This window comes from Carlito syrichta, unplaced genomic scaffold (genome assembly GCF_000164805.1).
Source record: "Carlito syrichta isolate Samal-C Ts95f unplaced genomic scaffold, Tarsius_syrichta-2.0.1 Scaffold310863, whole genome shotgun sequence".
Classification (NCBI taxonomy): domain Eukaryota; kingdom Metazoa; phylum Chordata; class Mammalia; order Primates; family Tarsiidae; genus Carlito; species Carlito syrichta.
The window spans coordinates 662,346-673,373 of record NW_007254959.1 but is presented as its reverse complement, the minus strand read 5'-3'; the positions used below and the strand labels follow the sequence as shown (position 1 = coordinate 673,373).

At 39.7% G+C, this 11,028-nt stretch overlaps 1 protein-coding gene across 2 annotated transcripts; it reads left to right on the top strand.

The window, feature by feature from the left end:
• Positions 1-304: 304 nt before the first annotated feature.
• INSIG1 (insulin induced gene 1) lies at positions 305-10,687 on the top strand. 2 transcript variants are annotated; one of them, XR_002482560.1, is made up of 5 exons: positions 305-771; positions 3,598-3,722; positions 4,226-4,396; positions 4,747-4,846; positions 8,697-8,906. XR_002482560.1 is itself a non-coding variant. In XM_008068423.2 (5 exons), exons 1-5 carry the CDS (start codon positions 360-362, stop codon positions 8,724-8,726), a joined length of 834 nt encoding a protein of 277 aa, XP_008066614.1. In that variant the 5' UTR covers positions 305-359; the 3' UTR covers positions 8,727-10,687. The 2 variants fall into 2 exon arrangements, 1 of the variants encoding a protein (XP_008066614.1); XM_008068423.2 differs by having other exon boundaries at positions 4,226-4,392; positions 8,697-10,687.
• The last annotated feature ends 341 nt before the right edge of the window (positions 10,688-11,028 follow it).

Genomic DNA, 11,028 nt, shown 5'->3' with positions numbered 1-11,028 from the left:
GGGCTGCTGCCCGTGACCGCGGAGTTCCGTTGGTCGCGCGTCCTGGGCGGACACACGGGGGTCTGCAACCTTGGGGGCGAAGCTTCCCGGCTTGCTCGGGGAGTCGGCGGGCGGCCAGAGGCGCCGCTCGTTGGGGGACTCTCGGTTCATACAGCCCTGCTGCGCGGAGGGGCAGTGCTGGGAGCCGGAGCCGGAGCCGGAGCCCGCAGCGGGCGCACGCTCGCGGTGCCCCTCACGGTGCCCCCTCTCGCCGTGTGCGGGTGGTGAGGGTCCTTCGTCACTCTCCTTAGCTCATGGAAATGAACTTGATCAGCGCCCCCTTCTTCCAGGAAACGCCTCTCGGACTTGGGTGGTGACTGATGCCCAGATTGCACGACCACTTCTGGAGCTGCTCCTGTGCCCCCAGCGCGAGGCGCAGAGGCCACCCTAGAGCTAGCGCCGCAGGGCTGGCAGCCAAAGTGGGGGAAATGATCAACTCCTCCGTGTCCAGTCCCTCCCTGCTGGCGGCCCACGGTGCCCCGGGCACTGACCCCTCGCCCGGGCGTCGGACCACTGGGATGAGTGTTCACGGTGGCGGCAGCAGCCACACCAACAGTTGGCATCATCACCTGGTGCAGAGGAGCCTCGTGCTCTTTTTGGTCGGGGTTGTCCTAGCCCTGGTGCTCAATTTGCTGCAGATCCAGAGGAATGTCACCCTGTTCCCCGAGGAAGTGATTGCCACCATCTTTTCCTCTGCCTGGTGGGTCCCTCCCTGTTGTGGGACAGCAGCTGGTGAGTACCTGTCCTTGTTCTTGTAGGAGTAAAAAGGATGTCTATTTGGCTGAAAAAACACTTTTCCGTGTTTTTAATTCTATCTTCTACTTGAAAATAGAATTATGCACAGATTCGAAGTGTACATCTGCAGTTTCTATATTTAGAGAAAGGAAAGAGGGGTAGCAGAGGACTTCGAACCCACCCCCACCCCCCATGCTGTTCTAAGCCACAGCTCTCTGGAAGTTTGAGAAAGCCCAGTGATGGAGATGAGCAGGGAGATAATTGGCTGTTTAAGCAGATGCTGTGCCAAGCTGACTGAAGTCACTTCCCTCTTGGTGTCGGGGACAGCCCACAGCTGTCATCCAGTGTGAGCCACATCATGATTGGCCGCCTAGGGAACTGGTGAGCAGCAGGACTGAATAGCCATTGGTCGCCAGAGCGAACATGCTACCCTGCTGGATAACTGAAAACAAATCCGTCACATGTGTTCAGGAGGCGGTTGCCAAGGGAGCAACTTCTCAGCACTTCCTTTTGCCAGATCACTAAGTAAACTGTGGCCTGAAGCCAGCCCCACCTCAAACTCATAGTTCTGTAGATTAAATTCATAAGGCAAGAGTAGCGCTTCCCCCCCCCCCCCCGTTGAGAATTTAGATTTTCATACACCTAGCCAATCACAAAGATGCTGTAAGACATAACGCAGGATCGGTCCAAAGGACAGGTTTTTTTTCTTAACCAGGGTTTTTCAAAAATAGAATTTTAATAGAATTGGTCTGGTCTGGTTTTATAAAAATGTTGAATTGATCTTGGACCAGCAAATCAGTTAATACTTTTCTAGTCTCACAGCACTTGTTTATTTGTTGGGTGCTTTCTGCAGCCTTAACTCTACAAGCTGTTGAAATAAAAAACTGAGCCTGACAAGCCCCTACCCTTAAGCATCTTATATCTGGTGAGGAAAGCAAAGTGATGACTACAATATGAAGAGCACCTCGTTTGCTTACCTGATGCTTGCCACGGGCTTAGTATGCTTTGCTCTAGTTATTCTTTACAACAATTCTATGCTGTAGTTCAATTTATAGATGTGGAAACTGAGTCAGAGACTGAGTCATGTCCAAGGATGCACAACTAGTGAGTGGCAGAGTACTGTTTCTAACTGTTCATGCTGCCTCCCTGCATAGAGGTGTCTGCCACACTGTGGAAACACATTGCCTCTGTAGACTCACTGAGAAGCAGGAAAGAGTTTTGTAATAGAAGATACCGTAGTTACTAAGCAGTGGGTAGGATGTTTTCATCTTTATTCTCAGAAAGATGGGATCCTCTTGCGTTTTTCTAAATCTTTTAAGTGCACGGCTATACTAATTATTTATTTTTGAGAAGTACGTATAGGTTTCTTTCTTTGAACCAAAACCTTAAAAATGAAATATTTTAGTTCAGTTTTTTGTATTTGTGTTTGAAACTTCAAGGAATTCCTGGAATATCTGAAACGCTTTCTCATACTCTACTTTTTTTTTTTTTTTTTTTACCATCAGCTAAGAGCATAAGGAAAACAGTTCCTAGTACATTTTTCACCTATTTAGCTTTTAACCTTAAAAGGAAAGATGAAGCTATAGTGAAGTAAAGTTAATTTGGGGGGGGTCCATTTTTCAAAATTTAAAATTAGAACTTAATTTCATATAATATAAAATTTGAAACAAGATTTTCCATCTGAATGTTGGGCCAAAACTGTGATTCTTGCTTCTTGATTGAAGAACCTAAAATGCTACCTCTTTCATCCAAATCCAAAGCGAAACTACTGTGGGAGGAAACTACTCTCGGGAGCCTCAGTCCTTGGCTACAGCTTCCACAGTGACCCTAGTGTCCCCTGTCCAATCTCTTCAGGCCTGCTTTCCCACTCACCGCCACAAGCCTTCATTTTTGCCATTTAACGTCTCTTCTGGAATGTTGTCCCTTCCCACCTGTGCAAGTTCCCTGTAAAGTTTTGTGAAGTCTTCCTAACTATTCCAGACCACAGTGATATCTTCTTTCCATGTGTTCCAGTTACATAATCCTCATAATTTTACACATGAGAAAACAAATATGAGGAGCCACGTCCCCTCAGAGGGCAAACTGAGATTCAAGGCCAACTTTTCTTTCCTGGCTTGGTGCTCTTTCCATAGCTTAGTACTAATTAGGGAAAAAGCAAAACCCGTGTGGGGTTGTCTTGTCCCGGCACTTGCCCACAGGGATGTGAACACAGCAGGTACTCAGTGTCTTCTGGAGTACCTGCAAGAACCCGCTTAAAATCAAATCCTCAGCCCTTCTGGCATGTGACCCAGACTGGCAAAGTCAAATCAGCAGAAATGTGTTTCATCTCATGCCCAGTCCTAGTGCTTGGGGGCAGCAGGAATGTCAGAGCTGTGATATGACTTGCGACCAAAGGATGTGTATGGATGTTCACCTGTTCACTATAAAATGAAATCACACTAACTGAAAAGAGAAAGTGAACTATGTAGTCATTCAAATTTCATGTACTTTAGGCAAATATAGGTATTAACTATGATAAAATTAAATATTGCCTATATTATGGGTAATTAAACCCACTGCTTGACTCATTTCTGTGTTTATTGAGACATGTTTGACTAAACCAAGTAACAGTTCATTAAAAAAATTTTCAAAACAGCACAATTTTGGGGGAGGTACTCAGAGAACAGGAATATAAAATTTGTCTAAGTTTAAGTATTACATTATTGCTGATAAACTTGCTAGGAAAAGGACTAGTTTGTAGTAATATACTATTTAATTACTACATAGAAATTATATAACTTTAAGCTGTTGTATTTTAATACTGTTATCTTTTTTTTTAAACAGCTGTTGTTGGCCTACTCTACCCCTGTATTGACAGTCACCTCGGAGAGCCCCACAAATTTAAGAGAGAGTGGGCCAGTGTCATGCGCTGTATAGCAGTTTTTGTTGGCATTAACCATGCCAGTGCTGTATCCTTAATGTGATGTTCTATATCCAGAATATCTTAGGTTACATATTGCAGCATTTTGTGACTTTTAATGTATATTTAGTATTTGTATAATGTATAAGAATGCCATTTCGAGTAGATGCCATGACCCAAACATGAAGGTGATACTTGCTCATTTGAAATTGCTACAAGAAGGAAGAAGAAAGGGGCTATAAATGGCTTAATCGCAAAATAAGTTGTTTTATGGTCAAAATACCAGCAGAATTTTATATGTAGCTTTCAGAGAGTTTATTCTTACAGTTATGTTTTTGACTTAATGATCCCAGGGAAATTTCAGGTAATCTTAATCATTACTGTAACTTGGTATCCAACAAATGTTTCTTTAGCTCATGGCACAGTTTTTATGCATGTATTTGGGTATAGTAACAGAAACCCATGTTTTTAACCTTTGGGGTGTTTTTTTTTTTTTATGTTTTTGACCTTATTAAAAATCATTACATATTTCCTTAACATTTGCATCTCTAGAAATTGGATTTTGCCAATAATGTTCAGCTGTCCTTAACTTTAGCAGCCCTGTCTTTGGGCCTTTGGTGGACATTTGATCGTTCAAGAAGTGGTCTTGGGCTTGGGATCACCATAGCCTTCCTAGCTACGCTGATCACTCAATTCCTCGTGTATAATGGTGTCTATCAGTAAGTATTTTCAAATATTGACTTTGGAAAACTGTTATTTAGCTTTTATTGAAAGACTCATTAAACCTAGATATTTTCCTATCTTATTTGATTTTACTACAGAATGACAGATTTGGGCATGAAATTCTCAAAAATGCTTATGGTTGACTCATTTAAAATGCACGATCCATAATTAATGTTAAAAAAACAGGTAGCAGCAGAAAAGTATGTCACTCAAATATGAACATTTTACAATACTTCATGACTACTATGCATCCTGTATATCCCCATTAAAGACAATCTTTAATGCAGACTTGAATTAGGTGAAAATGACTGCTAAGGCACATGTTTGTTTGTTTGTTTTTCCTGCTCTAGGTATACATCCCCAGATTTTCTCTATATTCGTTCTTGGCTCCCATGTATATTTTTCTCAGGAGGTGTCACAGTGGGAAATATAGGACGACAGTTAGCTATGGTAAGTGAAATGATTATGTGATCTCCTAGCACTTTAATCTTTTTAGCTTGCTAGAATTACTTTACATGGTACATTAGAATTTGTGTTTATATTTTCTAGTTCAAACTCAAGAGCAACAGTTATTGAGAAAAGCATGTATTAAAAATATAGGTAGTAGTACCCAGGTCATTCTTTTCTAAATTACAAAGATTCAAAGATTTGTAAATTCAAAATATTCAAGCAAGTAAGGAACTAGAGTTCTAGTGCAGCCCTTCATGGTATTATGGGGTCAATGGGACTTTTGAATTCGCATAACTACTGTAGTAACCGGTAGAGAAATATTACTGAAATGGCTAAAGTGAATGATATATGAGTTTCCCCTCCTCGTTCTGTATCAGAAACAAATCTGGGTGATCTTAGCAAGGACACTTTGCATCTGTCAATCAACATTTATTTTTAACAAAATCAGAGTAGGTGCAGTTCACAGTCAGGCAAATCAAGCCTGCAGAGACTGTGTCTCAGGCCAGGGCTTGATGTGGGCATAAAGGGCGACAGCCTTGCCCTTCAAGGGGGCAAGTGGTTCTGGGCATGGAGAAGTAGACAGTGAGAGCACCACTGCATGTGGCCAGGTCACAGTGTAGAGGGACTGTCTTGCCTGCACATCACACCTTTTTTTAATGGAGGAAAAAGAAGTCCTTCCTCCAAGGCACTTCTCACTCAGCCACTTCCTGAGAGATAAAAGTCAAGGAGAATTTTAGCAGTCGTTTTCAGTAGTTAAAAATTACCACCTGAACACTAATTTTTTTAAAAATGTGAACTTTTAAATGTTATTTCGAGTTGATTCTTGACTGGAACGCTTAAATAAAGTGAACTTTTAAAAAAGGAGTGAGACCCATTGCTCTCAGAGATAAACTGTAGGGCTTTCTCATAAAACTTATCTTGGTATCTCATGCTATTTTTAAAACAGATTTATTTTTGCCAGCAAGTACCCATTTGTGAGGAGTAGAATTTGAATGCCACTTGGCTATTTCACAAAAATAGAAGGAATTTCAAAAGAGTAGAGTTGATAGCGTTCTACCGGTTACTGATCTCAAGCATCTTTCTCTTCTGCTCCTTGATAATTCTCTACAGATTTGCTGTCAAAACAGAAAAAGATTCCATTGAGAAAACTCATTTCTCATGTCCCCTAATGGAGACTCCAACTCAAAAAAAATTGAAACCTAAAATAAAGCTTTGAGGGAACATGTCAAGAGTGAAGGTGAAGGCCAGGCACTGTGGCTCACACCCGTGATCCCAGCTCTTTGGGAGGCTGAGGTGAGAGGATTGCAGGAGTTGGAGACCAACCTAGTCAGCATAGCCAGACCTTAGCTCCACAAAAAAATTAAAAAATGAAGTGAGCATGGTGATGCACACCTATAGTTCCAGCTACTTAGGCAGTTGAGGCTGCAGTGAGCCGTGACCATGAGAGGGAGAGAGGGAGAGTGCTATAAGTTGGCTTTGTTCACAGGTAAATGGTCTGGCAGCTTTTTGTAGATTTTTGTTCTTGTTTTTCCCTACACACCATTGTCCTTTGTGTTAAAAAATGCAGCTGAAGCATTTGCTATCAGCCTGTATGTTTAAAAGAAAACATTACAGAATTTGTAGTTGTTGCTGTTTGTAGCTTTAAAGTCTTTTCTCAAGAGTATGTCTTCAAACTGCCAACAGCCATCAGGTGTGTCCTGCTTCCATTACTTAGGCCCTGCTGAGAACACCTGGTTGCAGAGTCCTGCCCTACTGTCAGTGTAGGATTTAATTTGCCTGTCCTATTTTTGATTGACCTGATTCAGCTGCTAATGATAATAACAATATTATTGTTATTGAGGTCTTACTTTTATTAGGCACTTACCACTGCATATGAGGCATTGTGCTAAACATTGTCATTGTTAACTAGTTTAGTCCTCATAACTCAACACTTTGAAGTAGAAACTATTATTAGCCCATTTTAAAATGGGAAAATTGAAGCTTAGGAAGATTAAACAACTTGCCCAAGTGGGTGGCAGAGATGAAATTGGCACCATCTTCTCATTAGTATATCATACTGCCCTTTTAATATATAGCTCATGTCTGTTGTTCACCTTCTAAATAGGTTGAAAGCAATCTGTGACAGTGTCCTGGATTTATTGGAGGATGCCATCTTGCCATTTAAAATGTATCACTATTAGGCAACACTGATGAGAGTTCATGCACCAAACATATCTATCCTGGGCTGATTGGCATCTTGTCTCTGGAGTCATTTTTGTTCTTACACTAATGTCGGACCTCATTTTAGTCTCTGTAGACCATGGATTCTGAAATTGTTTCTCCTTGTTTATCAGCACATTAGCGAATAGGTAACACAATTTGATGATCGATTTTATTTCCAGGTTGCTGGCAAGAGTCTGCCACTTTATTTTCCCTCGTTGAAGTTTGTTTAGAACCTTCCCAATGTTCATATTTAACAATTTGTAATGCTTTCAAATGAACAATTCTTAAAAGTATGTATGTTTCCTAGTAGGTCTTATCATATGTGTCCCCAGGGTAGTAACTGGCAAATAAACTCCTGGGTGATCTTACCAAAACTCACCACTTTCTGACTTTTCTGTTTAAATGAGAGGATCTTGTGATTTTCTGGAGAAGTAGCCTTCTTTATTACTTTAAGGTGAAGAGTCAGCTCCTTCATTGTAAAGAATAGTTGCCTAAATGGAAGAAGTTTAAGTGACATGGGAAGACACTGGGGTCGGAGTAAGAAACCACGCATTGGGATTGCTCTTCTGCCCTTTCACAGAAGCTTTGTAACTTCAGAAAAGTCATTTAATCTCTTTGGGTCTGTTGCTGTTTTTTATTTGTTTTGAGTTGTGTGATACATGTGAGGATTTGCTACATATATAATAATTGTGTGCGGATGAGGTTTGGGCTTATAGCAAACCCTCCCCCTCGCAGTGGACAAGGTACCCAGTGAGTGGTTCCATGCCCCCATCCTCCCTTCTTGCCCCTCATTAGCAGTGCCCAGTGAGCCTTTGTGCTCACGTGTTCAATGTTTAGGGCCCGCTTTTTGAGTAAGAACATGCGGTATTCCATTTTTTGTTTCTGTGGCCATTTGCTTTGAACAATGGTCTCCAGCTGTATCCATGTTGAGTCTGCTTCAATGGAACATCCATCCTGTATTAAGAGCTTACCTTTTGGTGCCTGATAATAAGGATAACTGCAGCATCTACCCCAGAAGTTTTGTAAGGGTCACATGGCGAATATGTAGGAAGAATTTCTGGACGGTGAAGTTCTGTGTAAATTTAAGGTAGAGTTATTATTCACTGTCATAGATTATGACCTATTTCAAATATCTGTTTCAGAAAACTCCTGATAAAGTAGATTATAGTGGAGGCATCAGATATTAATGAAGGTTTGTGGCAGAAATATCCCTTCAGATAAACACAACAATTTAAAGTTCAGTTCCTTAGATTGCAGTAGGTTAGTTCTTCTAGGAGCACCTGTCATACCTTAAGCATCACTATGCTCTGGTTAAATTGAGTGTTTCCTTTGTGTAGATATTAGTATATCCATATTTAGTTATACTTAGTTATACTTGCAGCTTTGTCTTACACTTATATTGACTGGCTTTACATCAGGACTTAACTTAATTTTACTTGAGGCAGAGAATTACCTGCTGAGAGCACTGTGCTAATGCTTCTGGACCAGTGAGAAGGTCATGCAGGATAGTGGTGGAGCTCAAGTCTTGGGCTTCTGGTCTTTCCATATTTCTCATGTAGCTCAGTCCTATTTCTTCAATTTAATTAATAATTGAAATAGTTATACATTTTGTCTTAATTTTCTCTTTTTGTTTTCTTTTTAAATATAGGGTATTCCTGAAAAGCCACATAGTGACTGAGTCTTCACACCCGCCAGTTCTGAAGAATAAGCAAGATTTGGGAAGAAAATCTGTGATAGTGGATTGTGACAAAGATTATCTTTTTTCCAAAATAATCTATTTAGATTGGGCTGACTGTACAAATGACTCCTGGAAAAAATGTTCACCTAGTCTAGAATAGCAAAGTGGAGACAATAACTAATTACCTTGAAGTCATACCCTGACAGACTCATGAGTGCCTGTCTGCACCCTGGAACATTCTACAGGCTGTGTGGGTTCAGGCAGTTTCCCAAGTATTAGATTTCATTCATGTGATTAAAAACAAGTTGCCATATTTCAAAGCTAAGACTTGATTACCAACTCTAGTTTTGTATCAGTGCCCAAAGGAGAGAAGTTGATGGTGCTTAACAAAAATGAAGTATGGTGTCATAGGAATAATATTTATCCAAAAGATTTTTTAAAAATAGGGTTGTGTTTAAAAAAAACAAAAACGAGGAAGTAGAAGAAAAGCAGCGGCGACTGTAGAGAGGTCACACTCCATGTGGAGTCTTGGCATGGCTGTGCTTCACGGTCACGCTCCTTCACTGCAGTGGCTGCTCATGTGGCAAGTGCATGTCACCAGTGAGTAGACTGTGTTTTTCATTCCACCCGTGGAAGAGTGTGTTGACAATCTTACTGAGAGCAAAAGGCAATGAAAAGTCATAGTTCTACACTGTGATATATTGGGATTTTCACTTCAGTTCATTTTTTTCAAAATCCGTAATCATCTAAGAATGAATACCTGCCTGCCAGTTATTCCAATCTTAGCCAAAATTGTTTGTTTGTTACTCCAGAATAGAGATGACTATTTTTTTCCACAGCCCTATGGAATTTGCAATCTGTGATTGCCTTGTAAAAAGAAGAGTGCATATGTCACTACATTAAACATGTGGTGGGTGTTTCTAAATAGTAAATGATATTGGTGAGCACAATGTATTCATTTAATGGTATAGACCATATTAGACCTAATTTGCAAGTATTGGGTCTTAAACTTCAAGTGCAATGTATATGAAAACCAATCTGAGCCTTGTATTCTCTTAAATATTTATTTTTTTTAATGTGTGGGATGTTCTTGAGAAGGGTTCTCCATTCATTTCAGCGCTGCATGGAGGCAAACTCAGCAATAATTGTTTTCAGTTGTCAAGTTACTTTCTTGTTATACTCTCCACTGAACCCCAGTTCTTTAAAATACTCCAGTTTTGTGGGTTTAGTAATTTTTACTTACAAATTTACCTTTTTGTATTTTGAAATTTAAATGTTTTTGGTTTGTTTTAAATTCTGTGAAAGTGGCTTGATTTAAAAAGACTTCTTTGAAACAGAAGTCCCCAGTCAGCAGAATAGAAACTTAGACTAATTTGCCTGTGAGTGTTGATGTATATATTTAGTTTCATTTATGTGATGATCCCTGTTGGGGGTTTTTTGTTTTGTTTCATTTTGAGGGAGATATCTTTGAGTAAACTTTAGATTACCGAAACTTAATTTGTTTCAGAAGAATTTTGTTTAAAAGAAAATGGGATCATTCTGAACTTTGAAGTGATCCCTTATAAATTTTCTGAAAATGATTAGTTATGTGACAATTTTTCAATGAAGATGTTAGCATTTTATGAAAAACCAGAAGTTACTGGTGAAAGCAGTGAGTGAATCTTCAAAATATACTTGATCATGCACAAACAATAAGTATTTTGTCTTTTGAACTGGAAGTAAATCTTTATCTGTTATAAATAATGTAGCCAAAAATTGTAAATTTGAAAAAGTTTTGCCAATAGTTTATAGCAAATATATGAACCAAAGTGATCTGAGTTTGTAAAACTGTAAAATGATATGAACAAAATTTGCACTATACCAGATTTGAACATCTAGTGAGATTCACATTCATACTAAGTTTTCAACATTGTGTTCTTTTTGCATTCATTTTTTTACTTTTATTAAAGGTTCAAAACCAACTGTTGTATTTATGTTTGCTTTTTTTAAAAAAACAGGTGGAATGGTATTCTCTGTGTAGGATGTTAGAATTTGTAATATAAAAATATTTTATAGCTCTCAGATTTTACTGAATTCCAACACAATCTCTTGGGAAATAGTCATTTCCTTGGTGATGCCCCATCTGTAACAAAATCTGTGCATACCCAAGTCCAGCAGTTGACCCTATGAAACTTGTGCACACAAAATGTCAGCCCTCCATGCATGCAGTGTTCTCATCTTTGAATGATCCTCATTTGGCTGGAAAAAAATCCTTTCATAAGTGGGCCTGCACAGTTCAAACCCTGTGTTGTTTAAGGGTCAA

What these genes read in the sequence shown, in the direction of transcription:
- INSIG1 (XM_008068423.2), top strand. Translation starts at nt 360, where the DNA reads ATGCCCAGATTGCACGACCACTTCTGGAGCTGCTCCTGTGCCCCCAGC. An exon ending in CTGTTGTGGGACAGCAGCTG is followed by an intron (nt 772 to 3,597) that starts GTGAGTACCTGT and finishes TTTTTTAAACAG; the next exon opens with CTGTTGTTGGCCTACTCTAC. An exon ending in GCATTAACCATGCCAGTGCT is followed by an intron (nt 3,723 to 4,225) that starts GTATCCTTAATG and finishes TTGCATCTCTAG; the next exon opens with AAATTGGATTTTGCCAATAA.